This window comes from Varanus komodoensis, unplaced genomic scaffold (assembly GCF_004798865.1).
Source record: "Varanus komodoensis strain SLA01 unplaced genomic scaffold, ASM479886v1 scaffold13_1, whole genome shotgun sequence".
NCBI lineage: Eukaryota > Metazoa > Chordata > Lepidosauria > Squamata > Varanidae > Varanus > Varanus komodoensis.
Genome location: NW_025335408.1, coordinates 1,334,131 through 1,350,188, shown reverse-complemented (window position 1 = coordinate 1,350,188; position 16,058 = coordinate 1,334,131). Strand labels below are relative to the sequence as shown.

Below are 16,058 nucleotides of genomic sequence, written 5' to 3'. Positions count from 1 at the left end.
CTTGACTACACCTAATGCCTCCGGGTGCAACCAGGTAGCCGGGGTAGGCAGAAGCCATAGTTTGGTAGGAGGAGCGCAGGGCATTGCATGCGGGACAGGAAAGTCACTGCCAAGCAACACAGACAAAACTGGACTACACGGAACGAAGGTCTGCAACAGGTGGAAATCGTGTGTGGTCTACTGTTTTTTGGTGGGGCTGCACTGCGTTGGCTGAATGCAAGCCCGATCCGCAGCATTTCCAGGTACGAGCTAGGAAAGAATCGTGCCTCAAAGCTTGGAGAGCAGCCGTTGATCATTGCCTAGGCTAGATGGACCCATGGTCTGACTCGGTATAAGGGCACTCTTCCTCTGTTCAGGTCTCAAGCCAAGCATAAACAGCCGTGCGCCACTGGAGTAAGCAAAAGCGCTGCACGACCCAGCCCATGCCTTCGCGGACGCTCTTCGCCGCCAACGCATTCCCCGTTCGTGAATCAGGCGCGCGCAGAGCTGCCTATGCGCGTCACGCAGCGGGGTCTTTCTCTGGAGCAATATGGCGGCTCCCGCAGGGCCCTGAAGGATGCGGCTGACTCGGAAGCGGTTGTGCTCCGCGCTCTTGGTCGCCTACTTGCTCTTCTCCTTTTATGCGGCTTACAGTGTCTTTCTGAAGCCCCGCCGTCCCACCGCCTTTCGGGCGGCCCAGAGGGAGAAACACGGGCGAGGAGGTAACAGAACGGCGCCCTGCCCACCTCCTTCCCTCCCTCCGCTCTGCTCTGCCCTTCCTGCCTCCCGTTCTCCGCCCCACCGGGCCCCCGCCCCGCATAGCCCGGGCCGCCTCTTTCTGCGGGCTAGGGATGGTTGCCTCCTGCTGGTAACTTCAGCCCCTTCTGCGCTGACGTCTGCATTGAGGCAAGCGGCAGAAGTCTCAGTGCAGTGCACTGGCATTAAGAAATGCAGGCCGTCCCTGTGCAGGTTTTTCTCTTGTTTCACGGCCAGCATTGCCTCTCAGCTGATGGCTGAAGGCAGAAAAAGAACCACGACTGTTCGCCTTTAGACTCTGGCTGCAACTCTAAACAAACTTTTCCCGAAGTAAATCCGATTGAACAGTTGGAGGCAAGTTAAGGACTGGTGATAAGATAGATAGATAGGAGAGATGAGGAGAGGAAGAGGGGCTGAAAGAAAGGTCTACTGAATGGAGTTTCAACTGATTCCTTGGTACAGACCAGTGGTGACAGGGCACCACTGGTCTATACCAAGTTTCAATGGAACTTTTGCCCTATATTAGGGTTAGGGGTGTGCAGCAGGGTAGGGTTAGGGTTAGGAAAATGAGGTGTCCTGGCATGGTTTTGATGGTTGGAATGTGTTTAGAATGGACAGAAATGTTGAGCTGTGCAGAAAAAGCTACTCAAGGAAGGCTTTTTTAAAATCAACTCTTTCACTGGTTTTTAGTCCTATATTAGGGTTCGGGGAGTACACAAGGGTAAGGTTAGGCCAGTGGTGGCAAACGTATGGCACGTGTGTCAGCACACAAGCCAAGTCCCCATCACCCCAGCAGCCAGCCATCGGATAACAGCGCACACAGGGGCCATGCGCATGCTCAGGAAGGAGGTCAGTTCCCTTCCTAGGATATATACACATTTGCTTGGACTGGCTGTGAGGTGTTTATTCTAAACTAAAACCTCAATTTTCAGGTTTTATTGCAGTGTTGGCACTTTGTGATAAATAAGTGGGTTTTGGGTTGCAGTTTGGGCACTTGGTCTCTAAAAGGGTCGCCATCACTGGTATAGATCATTGGCATCCATATAGCTCAACATAGCCTATATTGGCTGACGGAGGCTTTCCCAGATTTCAGACAGGGGTCATTCTGAGACCTGTGATAGCCAGGATTGAAATAGGATTTTTTTTTTAATACAAAACCCCTTCCAGTCAGCTGCAGCTCTTTTTAACATACTTATTTTAAGGTACTTAGGGGAGGAAAAACTTTGCTGCACTTATGTTATAGTTTTACTTTGCATACAGCATGGGTTTGTAACAACAATTATTTCTGGGAAGTTCAAATGTAATTTTCTCTTTTGGATGTTCATGTAGTCTCTACATTTGATACTTAGAACATGCAGTTTTGGGAGCTGAAGAATGGAATCCTTGGGAAGTAGATGAGAAAAATGATTTGCAACAGAAGTCTGGAAATAGCTTCCAGTTGTTGAAATTGCAAAAAGAACAAACAGACCTTAGGGTACAAATCTGGGGAAAAGCTGCTATTGGTAAGCACTTGTAATTAATAAAGTCATGCTGCTTATTCTTTAAGCTTGACCCTAAACATTTCTCCTTTCAGGTCCTACTGCATTTAGTGGATCTATTTACTTGGACATATTTTCGATCATAGCCTTAAACTAAATGCCAACATACTCAACTAGAAGTAAGCCTCATTGGGCTTCCTTTTGAGCAAAAATGTTTAAGAATGCTCTGTTGTTTGCACATTTTTCTTGTAAAATTGGGTGTAAGATTGCCCACCAGCTTGTTTTAAAAATCAACTTGGATACCGCTGACAGAAAAATAAAATATCTGGTACAAACTTTATGATAAAACCTGCAGTGGTCAATAAAGGGGATTTTAGTTGTATGGTTTTCTTGTTTGCATAGTTAGCAGACTTTTGTTATAACTTATGAATGATTCTTGAAAAAAATTGTGTGAGTAACACTATGACTACGGTTGACCTTCTCATTAGGCAGAGTAAAGCACATGTCTCGGGTGGCAGACACTGATGTGCAGTGGCAATAACCTTGTCATTCCTTCTGAGCCCCTGAATTCTTCCCAACTGTGGGAGACAGAGAGGCTTGTGCTGCATGGGCTAAGCCTCAACCTCGCAAAATTTGTCTGCGGCTTTCAATTGCAACGGAGAACACTCCTGTCATTCGTTTCCAGTCCACTTGTTTTCTGTACATTGAATGGAAGAGGGAAACCTCTCCTTTTTTCCCCTTGCAATGCTGAGAGATGTCCTGGAGGCCTCAGTATCTTTTCAGAGCTCCCCAAACCACTCACTTTTCAGCACTGGGAAAGCAGAGGAAAAGCCATGCTCAGAAGCAGCACAGTTTACAAGCATGACCTTATGAGGCACTATAGACCATGAGTCCATAGTTGGTATAAGGAGCCCTATTACATGTACCAGCACGCCTGTGAGGCTTCTTTTTATTTTCCATGGTTTATATTTTCAAATTGTACTTTCATTCCAAATCTACTGGTAGCACAGACCTTGTTAATTTGTGCCATTTCATGGATTCAATCTGCTTTAGCTGTTTTTATCTTTCCCATGATTTTTATTACAGTCAAATATGTTCCTAATTATTGCATCAAAATTGGTGTTTTTATAGGCCTTTACCTATGGCAGCATATCTTTGAAGGTCTGCTTGAACCTGCTGATGTATCAGCTCAATGGAGAGAAGGAAGCATGAAAGCAGGAAAATCATTCTTCAGGTATAAGGGATATGGTAGTACTTTTCAAGTTATACATAATAGTATTTCATAGCCTAGTGAAGATACTTAATATGATTTTGTGTGTTGACTAATGATTATCATTCAGCAGCAAATGTGGTAGGTGGGATTTGCCTGGATCCTGCCTGCTCTGTGCTGACACACATTACCTGCAGTAGGGGAGAAAGCAAGTGCTTACCACGAGGGTGTAGAAGTTTTTGCTTTCATTTTAGGGCAAATCTTTAGGGCCACCTATGCATCTTGAGGGCATTTCACTGCCATTAGCCAGTCAAAGGCACTTTCTCCCGCTTAGGCTCCTCTCCCAGCCCAACTAATTTGGCAACTTACTCCTGCATTTTCTTCACCCCACTCAGTCACCTTTGAGCTGACAAACAGCAGACTCTGCACTCCCAAAGCCACCTCAAGATCACAGTAGCCATCGTAGCATTAAAGCAAAGAAATGAAGAGCTCAAGAAACCATGCCGGAAGTGAGCAGCTAGGGCATAAAGCAACTCTTCTTGCAGTCACTGCTCACTTTTGGCAGGGTTTGTTTCGTTTTGGCTTGTGGGTGAATGAGAGGCAAAGAGCTGCAATTGCTAGTGATTCTTGAGCCTTGCAATAAAGAATTCTGACTAAGGGAAACATGCCAACTTCAAATTGTGCTTTATAATCTTGGTTTTTTCCCTAAATTATACTTACAATTAACTGTAGTTTCCTATTCTGTCATAAAAATAAACCACCGTTAAATGAAAATAGAAGCAAAAGTTTCTAAGCCTCACAACTGTACTGGAATGGGAGGGTACATGAACTGGAAGCCATAGTTTGGTATCCATTTTGTGCCTTGAAATGGAATTTATCTTGATTTATTCAAGATAAGTGTGTAGATGTTTGGTGAGAAGAATACTGAAAAGAATTTCAGATTCTGAAGTTTCAGTATATACAAACATGGCAGTAAATGAATATTGATGTATGTTTTAGGGAATATTTCAGTTATTAATACAGTAATAATTATATAGCATTACACTGCTCAGAGTGCTTTTGGCCTTAATTTTGTTCATCCTAGCAATGCTCTTATGTGAGAGAGAGACCAGTACCTTACAACACTTTAATAAATGGGAACTGAGGCTGTGAAATAGTGATGAAATGACAAAGCAGAGATTTGAATTCAAATTTCAGGTGTTCAGAATTCTAACCTTTGTACCATTTAGGAACGTTGAAGGTAGCACACTCACTAAAATCTAGAATTAGTTGTTAGTCTTGTGCAGAGTGATCCTACGGCTCTCTAGGCAGCATCTAGAGGGTCGAAGGATTTTTCAGAATGCCAACTCCAGTGTTGGAAAACAGCTTCAGCATCCAAGCTGGGTCTCCACCCTCAGACCACCCTCCCCACCCCTCTTAGCGGTTGCTACTCTAAACATCAAGCAGAAGAGAAGAACTATTAGGGAAATGAAAGGGATCAGAACTGACAAGATATGATGTAACTTGGTGGTGCCTCAGCCTCCTTTCCTCTGCCTCCAAGCCCACAGTTAAACAGCCAATATTTGTAGGTAGAAGTGCCAAGATGACCTTTGCCTCTGCACTTCTTCTGCCCTTCATAGGACATCTGTAATCCCAGGGTTCAGGGGAATTATGGGACAGCCTCATTGAACTGCACCCTGAGTGTGCAATTCTGTATATGTCTACTGAAGTTCAGTGGATCTTTCTCCCAGGTAAGTGTAGGACTACAGACCAAATCTAAAATATTTTTGCTCTTGAAAAAATATTTACGATCCAGTTGAGTAGAATCAGAGGAGACCTTCTCAGTGGTAACCACATGTCTGTGCAACTTTATCTCTGTGAAAATGGAAGTTCACAATTTCCCCCATTTTCAGATGTTCTCTGAAGGCTTTCCTGATTTGAAAAATGTGTTTACTGCTTTGTTTTTACTGGACTTCTCTTTTAAATTATTGCTGTTTTATCTGGATCGGGGTTGATGCAGAGTGAGAGAAGCTTTAACCTCTCCCACTAAAGGCTGAAATGGTTATTTCCTCACTGCTGATAGCTTTGACTGAAACGCCTTTATTGGTGATCAGTAAAAATATGTTTAGAAGAACTGGTAGCAATTCAAACATATGAAATACGGTCTGTTTGAATTTTTTAAAAATCCATCCAGCTAAAGTAATAATTTGGAGAAGTTATATTCAAACTTAGATTATTTTATAAATGTGACTTATTTAATTATAAAACCAGTATGAGGCTCGTAAATGTTCTAGATCTCTCCATTTTTCCTTTTTTCTTTTGCAAAGGAAAATGACAGAAGTTATTAAACACTCTTACTATTATAACAAATTAACTATGAATGCTGAAGGAAGGAAATTGAGAAATCCAAATATAGGGGTTTCTTACATGCAGCACCTGTACCAGTATTTTACACCAGTGAATCAGGAGGTTTCCATATGTGCAAAGGGGCACAAGGTTCATACATCCTCTTAATTGAAGACAGCTTTGCGTAAGAGCACTATTGGAATATGCAGGAATGTGAATCGAGAGAGATTGGAGTAAAGCTTCTAAAAGCTTGTGCACTTAATACCATGATGGCATTTGTCTCATATAAAGCAATAGCAATGTATCTTATTTTCTTATTAGAAATATTTCAAGGAAAATACTTTAAAGCAAATTTCCATACTATATCTTATATTGGAATTTTTGGTTTTAAAGTTGTCCCATTCTAGCAAATGATTAATTTGTCTAAGGGGTTAATTGCTTGTGTGTTTAATATTACCAACTGAATAAACTTAAAATATCTGGTTGTCTTCCAGATGATTTAGTCTAGAACTCCAAGCATTTATGATCATTGACTATGCTGGCTGGATTGATCTGAACTGAAGTTCAAAACATCTGGAAGGTACCAGGTTAGGGAAGGCTGATGTTCACCTGTAGTCAGGTTATAAGCCATGTAAGGAAGGGCCAATAGTGCAGCTGATGGGGGGAAAGTGCTAGATGGGTCAAGAACGTGGAGGGCTGCAGCTAGCCTGGAAGCTGTGCCATCTGAGACCACATAGACAAGGCTACATGGCAACTAAGAAAGGGACTAGAAAAGAAGGCAGTATGTCTCAGATATTAAATTATGGTAGGAGAAAATGTGAACAGTTGTCAGAAAATAATTGTCAGCCTTGACAAATGTTCTATACTAGTCAGACAGGTCCTAGTGCTAACAATCAAAAAGCTTTGATAGTTATTCCACCTTTTTTCTTAAAGGGTTTTCTACAGTAAGAAAAATAAGAAGATAGGGAAGACTTATCAGTTGAGCACAACAATACTTGGTCTATCTATAGAACTTGATGAATGAAAGGAAGCACTTGCACAATAAAAACTTGTCTGAAGTGCTCTGATCTTCCCCGCCCCATTATATTAATTAGTCTAATGAAGAGATCCCACAATATCTGTATATAAAACATTATTCTTTCTGGTGTCTCTAAGGAGTATTTTTCTAAGTCTGAGCAACTTGAATCAGTTGAAATTATTCTGACATGATCCTATATTTTCAAATTATTTCTAGTCTTTTCTTGTAGGCAAGAAAATAGAGCACAAATCTACTTTGAGCAACAGGGAGAGCGATCCTGGACAACATCTAGGGATCATAAGATACTCCAGGTTCTCAGGCTGGAAGCAGAGCTCTGACTCTGGAGTTATGGATCAGTGTTACCTTGCACCTGACACAGAAGGAACTGTACTAGCTCCTTTTCTAAGGCTGGAAAAATCAACCACAAAGAAGGAGAAAAAGTTGCAATTCAGGATGTGCAGCATCTGGACAGCACTCCATTTCCCTTCTCTTCCCTTCTGAAGTTCCATAGCTAAATAGCCAACATTGGCCATCTAGCTAGAACAGGAGGATAGAGTAGCAGATACACCTCACTCTGTATACATATTTTCAACACACAAAGCTTTGGGGACAGGACACTGAGAGTTGACATTAACCATCTGTGTAGGACAAATGCTTTTTCTTGGTCTTAATTTCTGTTGGGCCAGTTCTACAGTGACTGCACTGCATAGAAGAACAGAGCAAAATCATTTTGAGTATCAGTGAGATTGCAGTGGCAACTTCAATTTAAATTACCCATTTGATCCATTCTGTACATATGTATGCTGTAAAACTGTTTATTATACTTGTACTTACGTTTGTCATTTCTTGTTCACAGCTTCATTACTGGTCCAGCTGTTGTCCCTGGCTACTTCTCAGTAGAAGCTGACAATGTGGTTTTAGTGCTGAATGGTAGAAAGATCTCCTACGCCACTCAGTGGCTGCATTATGCACAAACATTAGCACAGACTCAGAAACTGAAGCATGCTGCTGTTGTCTTGCTCGGAAGTGAACAGTGCAGAAATGAATGGATTTATCCTTACTTAAAAAACTATGGCGGGTTTGTGGACCTTCTCTTTGTAATTTATGACAGCCCCTTAGTGAATGAAGAAGATATTTTCCAGTGGCCTTTGGGAGTAGCAACGTAAGTGCTGAATGTGATAAAGGAAATAGTTTACACCTTGCTATGTGACCTGAAAATTGTGCCCTAGTCATGATTATGTATAACATTGATTAAAATGGAATGTAGATTGAACATATAAGCCTTGTGGAATTGCTGTTCTAAAAACTAGTATACAAACAGTAGAACATTACTATACTTAATACTGTTTTTTTCAGTTTTTCTGTTGGGTTTTCATATTCAAAGAGCACAAGTGATTTTATATGAAAGGGTATAAAATCCTGAACAGACTTATTAGATAGTAAGCTACATTGGACACAGTGGAAGATACTTCTAAGTCGATGTGTATAAGATTACACTTGCTCATTTTACACCTTCCCATGTTGTGTTATTTCTTCCAATATGTATGGCACTTTTACTAAAGTTCTTAGTGAGGCTAGCATGACAAAGCATGTTAGAACAACAATTATATATAAAAACTAGTTGGGATTGTATGGATTTTAATTAAACAGTTCTAATATATCTTTATGAAACTTTTCTCACTGTCAAAGAGTCGCTTTAACTGCAGCAGAAATAGATTAGAACAAAATTGCAGGATATAAACAAGGTGTAAAGCATGTGGAGGGAGTCTGCAGGGCCTTGCCCCAACCATGCTGCTCTCTTGGTTTCTCCTATTCACACATTCCTCTAGATATCTGAGGCAGAGAAGTGTTCACATGAATGTGAACGTCTATGCACTGAAGCTTCACTAGGTTCTGCAGCGCTGCATGAGCAGAACCCCAGAACCTAGCAGAGCTTTATGCATAGAGGCCTGTGCATGAATGCTTGCTTGCCTCAGATATCTGCATGGATACAGGTCCATGAAGAACCCTGCATTGTCAGGGGCAGTCTGAAAGGGGCCATCCCACAACTTCTTTATACTCACTTTACCTCTTCCTGCAAATCATGCATGAAGGAAACTGGTTTTGTAGACATTCAAGTGACAGTTCACTAAACTGTGGTGTGGGAGCCATTGCTGCATCTTACCCTCTCATGTTGCTCTGGTAAAGTTACACAATTTAGTCACTCCCAAAGGAGGATCCCATGGTTCAGCTCTTTCCGTGCCAGTATTGCCGCCTCCTTTTCAAGTCAAGCAGCACTCACTTGAAAAGGAGCTTCATCACAGGAACCTTCCCTTTAGCCCAATGCTTAACTGTTACCAGAGTGGCAAAGGAGGACCACATGTTGCCGCAGCTCTTATGTTGCAAAGTGATACCAAACAAATACAATCAAGTTCTAGGTGTGCGCATGCATTACTAGTACATGTCCTTATATTTCTCTTAAAGATGGACAAAATATCCTGGAAGGTTTGGGAACAATAGAAAAACAAAGCAAGTGGTTCATATGAAAGTTATGCTGGAAGAGTCATCATGTTTTTTCCTGTAAAGACTACCGTGAACGCTGCATAACTATAACTAGAGGAGAAAGGGGAAACAAAGTTATAGGTACATTCATTCCATGAATGACTTCGACAGGAGAAGAATAAGGCCAGGCAAACGGGGGGTTGGATTAATACACCATTAAAGAGGTCGGGAAGCATTGCACTGTATGTATTAACAGGTTGCTACATGTTTTCAGGATGTTGCATGGAAATTCCAAAGAAATCAAAGCCTATGTCATTTCATCCAGCTGACTCCAAGGCAGTGAATGTTGATGTGTCTTCAAAACGTTGAAAGTTTTGAGTAAAGTGAAAGTGAAACATAGATGAATGGGTGGGGAACAGAGCTTGGGGAAACAAAAAATATGTGTTGGGCAGTGCAATCCTACGCATACTCAGGTATGTGTGTCTAGAATTGCAGCCTGTGGTAGACATAGTGAAATGCTTCTTACAGCCTGATCAGTGTGCTTATGCAGCTTTTTTTTTTAATTACAGCTATAGAAATTTTCCTGTAGTTGAGCCAAGCTGGTCTATGCTCCACACGCCAAGGTTATACCATTGCAATTTTTTAGGAACTGTTTATAAGAATTCAACAAGAGAGACTCTCTTGGAAGTAGTGAAGCAAAACAGACTTCATAAACTCTGTTGGATTTCAGCCAGAGAAGAGTAAGGACTTTTGTAGTTCATAAGAACACCAACCTGAAAAGTTGAAAATATTGATGCTTGTCTTGATTTATATCAACATTAGGATGCTGTTGCTGGAACGATGATAGAGGTGGAGGGATAGCCAAAATCACTGAGGATCTGATGGTTTTATGTGATAGTTTCTAGTTTCTGTACACTTTTGGACAGAAGGCTCCCAGGCAATCAAAAAATTATTATTATTCTATTAATTTGTTAAATAATTATATTCAGTTCCTCACTAGCCTACAAGATGGAAGATCATAAGCCAAAATAATTGCACAATGAAAGTAATGGTTTGGATCCTAACATAAGTTAATTTAAAGAAGCAGCCACATCTGCCTTCCGGAAAGTCTCTTCATATCAGTTAGAAAACCTTCCGGTACAATGTGGGATCTGGTACAAGGGCTGCCAGGGCAGGAAGGGTTATGTTACTCTCTTCCTTAAGATAATATGTTAGAATCCAATTGGACAATTGCCCCTTACCCAGCAGCCTCTCATTACACTGTAAGCATGGAAGGTCCTGTAAAATTCCAAGAGATAGCAGAGTGCAGGTTCCTGTTGGGAGGAGGGGACAATAGGAAGTTTCCTTTTCATGGACTTCCTTAAGTTAATCAGTATGGGCTTTTAAGGCAATAAAGTACATTTTACAGTGATGTAAAATATCAGCATCCAAGGCAGATATTACTACTGCAATTGCTACAGTGAATAGATAAATTGAGCTAACTATTGCATGGATCTTTGCATTTGGGCTTTTTCCTTTTGTTTTCTTCTTGGCCTTGAGAGAAAAATGTGCATTTCAGCCTCCTTTGTCTTTTTCTAGGTGGTGGCCTCAAGAAACTAATGAGAGCCTTCGAAACTATCAAGATGCATTGCTACAGAGTGATCTCACATTATGCCCATTGGGAGTGAATACAGAATGCTATAGAATTTATGAGGCCTGCTCATTTGGCTCCATTCCTGTTGTGGAAGATGTAATGACACCAGGCGATTGTGGAAATTCATCTGTGTACCACAGTGCGCCACTGCAATTACTAAAGACCATGGGAGCTCCCTTTATCTTTATTAAAAACTGGAAAGAGCTTCCTGCTGTTTTAGAAAAAGAGCAAATTATGAGCTTACAGCAAAAGATTCAAAGGAGGAAAAAGCTTATGGAATGGTATCGGCAATTTAAATCACAAATGAAACAAAAATTTATTAGTGCACTGGAAAATTCATTTTTACCTAAAAATAGAGGAGCTTAACCATTATGCTTTATATGCACAAACAAACTATAATTTCTGATAACCTTCCAGTGCACTGTCAGGTACATAAAATTGATTCCTTGAAAGTCAGAACTGCTTCTCACATGTATTATGTTTCTTAAATGCAAATATATCCAGATCTAAGAATGAACATCTGCATGCCTGCAGTACAAGGATGCTGCAGTCATATACACACTTTCCAGAAGTAAACCCCTTTGAACATCCCATAGACATGCACAGGATTACATCATCTGAAAATAATTTCAGAAGATGCTAGCTGTTTATCTTTGTTTCATTCTTTGTTAATCTCCTAAAGGTAATTGTGTTTAGAAACTGTTTTGTGAGTGATTTTTTCACACACCTACCAAAATAAGAAGACAAACCAATAGGCTACAGGACAGTTAGTTAAGGTCTAATTTCAGAAAAGGATGTCGTGTTAAGAAAATACTGAAACACCTGCTTTAATTCTAGTTAATCATATGTGAGTACAATGAAAAATGATGGAAATCATTGTTTTCTTGACTAGGGCCATATTAAGCAAGGGTAGTAGTATTTTAGTTTGCTTTTGGGAAGATGGAATAAAATAAGTTCTGTGAGTAGTTAGCCAAATATATCTTTTTCCAGCAAAGAAAATGAATAAAGTTTTTTTAACTGCTGCTGAGCAGGAAGTTTCTACCAATTCTTATAGCAGCAGAACACTGTTCTTTCCAGAAATAAGATTTTAGATGGGCTGTTCTGTTGTACAGTGGCTTTTGATCCAGCAGATGCATTAACATTCACAGAAGTGGGGAGTAATTTTCCCTGATTCTGTCTTTCCTGTGCTACCTTCTCTGTCACCTTTACTCCTGTCCAGGAGGATCATCAAACCCTAGAACATGTTTTTGGGGGAAATGGGAAACAGTTACCCTATTTCAAGTCAATATCTTCTAGATAAATGTGTAAGGCTGCTTGGATTTCAGTAGTGAATATTTTCTGAGTTAGTAGCTCAGGACAGTAGTTTGAAAATGCATGCCCTTGAAGGGGCTGGGTTTGTATATTTATTCTTTAATTTATTCAATCAAGTTCTAAATACTGTCTTAAGATTGGTAGGCATGTCATGAGTGGAACTGGCTGGAGCTGGCTGGAGTGGGGGTCAGACTAGATGGCCCAGGAGACCCTTCTGACTCACTCTGTTTCTGTTGTTGAGTCTGCTACTATTTAAGCTTACAGCCATACCTCTAAAATACTAATGTGTTAAAGTTTGAATTTGCAATGTCAGCTATATTTGAAGAAGATGTAATAATTGTACTTAAAAAGCAAAACACTATCATACTAGGTTTAAGTTCCCACATTTTTCACAGTTGTGGATTCCCATTGTTATAAATAAAGACTGATTATACTGTTTGTGGGTTGGGCAAAAAATAGTCTGAATACCTCTAAATGTAGATCAGTTATGTTTTTATTCTCCACCTTCTGCTCATTTGTGCTCTCTCAGTGGCTTTAATAGTCATTATTAATTAATAATAATGAAATGCATTCAGACAGCATGAAATCAAACAGCACAACATATTAAATACAACATTTTTAAGTCTGGAAGAATAAAAAGATCTTTGTCTACCACATCAGAGCAGGGCAAGTTCCAAAGGCTGGATTCTACAATGGAGAAGACACTATCTCTGTTTTTAACCTGTCTTCCTAGACATTGGGAGCATCCAGATGACAACCTGGTTGCTTGTGTGGCCTGAGAAAGATGAAAGTGGTCTTTCAAGGAGTAAGGTAAGCTTACTTGAAAGAAAGCACCAGAACTTAGCTTGGACACATAGCCTCAGTAAAGGCAAGACATTATCTCAAAGCCTGTTGACAGTTCATAGACTTATGGCTCTGTCTTTAACTAATTGTGATTTCTGAATGCACAAAGGTAGCCCTGGTTAGAGTGCTTTATAATAATTAACCTATGGAGAACTGTTACTAAAAATAAGAAGTGATGGCCTGAAATCTGATCAAATTAAAACAAAAACGTAGCCTATGTCATAGTAGCACACAAATGTTTTCAGGAAATTAGTGTAATAAAGCAAAAAATTCTGACATTTCTCATCAGAAATAGGGCATTTCAGTCTATTCGTACTGCCTGTTTTTTATTATGCTATTTCTCACATCTTTGTAAAATAGGTGCAAACCCATTCCAACCCATCTCCAACCATTACAGGAGTGGAGGTATTACACAGGTACTTTCAGTGTGCTATTACTACTGTTGACTACAGTTATATGTAGGCTAACCCTCCTTAAAATGTATGAACGAAACAAAGTTTCTCTTCAAGGAAGATTCAATAATTGATTAGGAGAAAAGTAGAAGTTGTAAATATTGTGGGGGAGTGCTACTGCTAGCAACAATACCATAGAAAACTTTGTGGATGGATTTATCTCGATTATACATTTACTTTGGCATTTGTATTATTCGATGAATGCAAGTTTTCAACTGAATTTCTTTTGTTACATGCTTCAGCAACTAGTGCAATCCTATGCATGCCCACTCAGCTCATTGGGTCTTTCTCCCAGGTAAGCATGTAAGATTGCTGCATAAACATAACACATTAATTTCAATGTGGAACTTTAGTTCAGTGATTCACTGTTCCATTTAATAATTATTTAGTTTCTCTGAGTATGTGTAGTTAATGTTACAGTTATTTTCCTGCAGTTCCATTTATTACCTGAAGTGAAGACAGTGTTCTGAAGACTGTAGCTTAGAGATCCTGTTGTTTTCCCACAATAGGGCTTGAGCGCTTTTCTAACTGCATGATAACAATAGAATAGACAGAGCTGTTAAGCATTACCACATCTATATTCTGTGAAACATCTGGGTAAATTTTGGCCTCTCGGGTGTTAAAACAGATATTTTGTTTGTTTTTAACTGACAATAACTAGAAATATTCCTTCGTGTTGCTGCTACAGTTACTGTTGAGTTGTATTCCTCCAAGGTGCTCAAGGTAAGTTACATGGTCATCTTACCCAGCGTCATCCTCTCACATACCCCATGAAGTGGGTTAGGTTATGCTGAGAAATAATGGGAAGCCTAGGATGCCACCCGGTGAGCTGCTTCTAGCCATTCCTGGCTCAACAGTTAACTAATACACTAATGAAGGTCTTGTTTGAAAATATGACACTTTTCAGATACAATTGAAAGAAGCATGTTCAAGAGGGCAAGTATAATCTTGTATGCCAAGCAAATGTTGAATGAAAATGAACAAGTGGAAAACTTGAGGTATGTAGGCAAAAAAGGAGTCAGCTGTTTTCTTCTCTCTCATCCTTCAGTTGTCCTTATACAATTACTCAACATGTAGAGAAAGGCAGTGTTTGTTACATAACATATTGCTGTAGTGGATTGTCTCCATGTTGCACTTCCTTCTACCGCATACCAGGGTAGGGAGGAGAAAGTATTTATTGCTGTTGGCAGCATGGGGTTGGTTTTGTTTTTTACCTTTGTAATGTGATCTCCATGAGGCAACTCTAAACAGTACATGATTTTATGCTTTCCTTGCTGATGAGTATAGCCTATGTCTGGTGCTTGTGGCCATTCATGCTTGCTTGTTCCAGCAATTTCTTCCTACTAATTTAGTAATGTAAGCTCTTAAGTTGCCACTCAGGTCCCTAGAGTTCTGATAACTGGGCCTGCAAGCCATTTACATCACCTTGAATTCAGTCTAAAACATATTTAACAAACATTGCAGGTTTCTATAGCCTGAAGTGCCTGATCCTGATTAATCTTGGAAGTCTAAGCAGGGTCAGTCCTGGTTGAAATCTGGATGGGTGACTTAAATGTTGTGAACTGCCCAGAGAACTTCAGTTATGGTGGAATTGAAATGTAACAACAACAACGACGACACATTCATTTACAATATCTGTCCAGCCCCTGCAGAGCTGAAGTGGAATGCTCCTGTAATTCAAAAAGTGAAAAAATAGAATTACGCTAGTATGATCTGAGGCATACATTTCTTTCTAGAGATGTCATTTATAAGGGTAGAGGCATACATTTTCAAATGAAAGGGGGGTTGATTTGGACAGATTCAAATGAAAGGGGGTTGATTTGGAACATTTCCTTAGTGTTCAAAATACTTTTTCAGTCAGCACGACAGTAGCACAAAAAGCTGTGTACAGGAACAAGACACCTTCAATTCCTGATGACTCTGTGTATAATGTCTAAGGTACACAATGTTACACATTAATGGCTGAAGACAGACAAAATCAGAAAATATTACTGCTATAAGGATGGTGATCTTCCTTAACTATCACCAGTATCGGGGCCTTTGGGGACATAAGTATGGATATCTATAAGCAGGCAATAAGTAGTGATGTTGCCTAAGTTCATAACTACCTGAATTGAGGTACAACTTTGTTCAGCTTGCAATGCTTGTCCTTGATGTCAATTAAAAAACATGCTCAGCTTTACACAGAATAGCACAGCCCTCAAGCGCTCTGTGTTCAGACTGAGTAGATTCTTCTGTAGGTGGATGAATATTTCTTTATGTTAGTGCATATCAAACAATTAAAATCTGATTGATTATTGTTAACAACATGAGCCTAACATCATTAGGCTAACCTAACAGCCATCTGTTTGGGCCTTTGCTCTATTTGGGTCAACCCTAGAACAGAAGGACATCAGACCAAATGTCTTTCTAGTCCAGAATTTGGGTTGCACAGTGGCCAGCCAGCTGCTTCCAGGAGGCTTACCAGCAGGACCTAATGCACAAGCAACCACTCAGTCATGTTCCCAACAACCGGCATGGAGTCCCTGTCAACCAGACCAAACACCCTCTTGCCAAGTGATTTGGTAGCGGC

General features: G+C 40.3%; 1 protein-coding gene across 3 annotated transcripts; it reads left to right on the top strand.

Moving 5' to 3' along the window:
- The first annotated feature begins 527 nt into the window (after nucleotides 1-527).
- Nucleotides 528-12,629, top strand: RXYLT1 (ribitol xylosyltransferase 1). 3 transcript variants are annotated; one of them, XM_044423095.1, is made up of 6 exons: nucleotides 528-701; nucleotides 2,085-2,237; nucleotides 3,345-3,447; nucleotides 7,623-7,928; nucleotides 9,817-9,987; nucleotides 10,826-12,629. In XM_044423095.1, the coding sequence occupies exons 1-6, from the start codon at nucleotides 557-559 to the stop codon at nucleotides 11,244-11,246; spliced, it is 1,299 nt and encodes a 432-aa protein (XP_044279030.1). In that variant the 5' UTR covers nucleotides 528-556; the 3' UTR covers nucleotides 11,247-12,629. The 3 variants fall into 3 exon arrangements, with proteins under 3 accessions (XP_044279030.1, XP_044279032.1, XP_044279033.1); XM_044423098.1 differs by having other exon boundaries at nucleotides 565-701; nucleotides 2,065-2,237; XM_044423097.1 differs by lacking the exon at nucleotides 2,085-2,237.
- The last annotated feature ends 3,429 nt before the right edge of the window (nucleotides 12,630-16,058 follow it).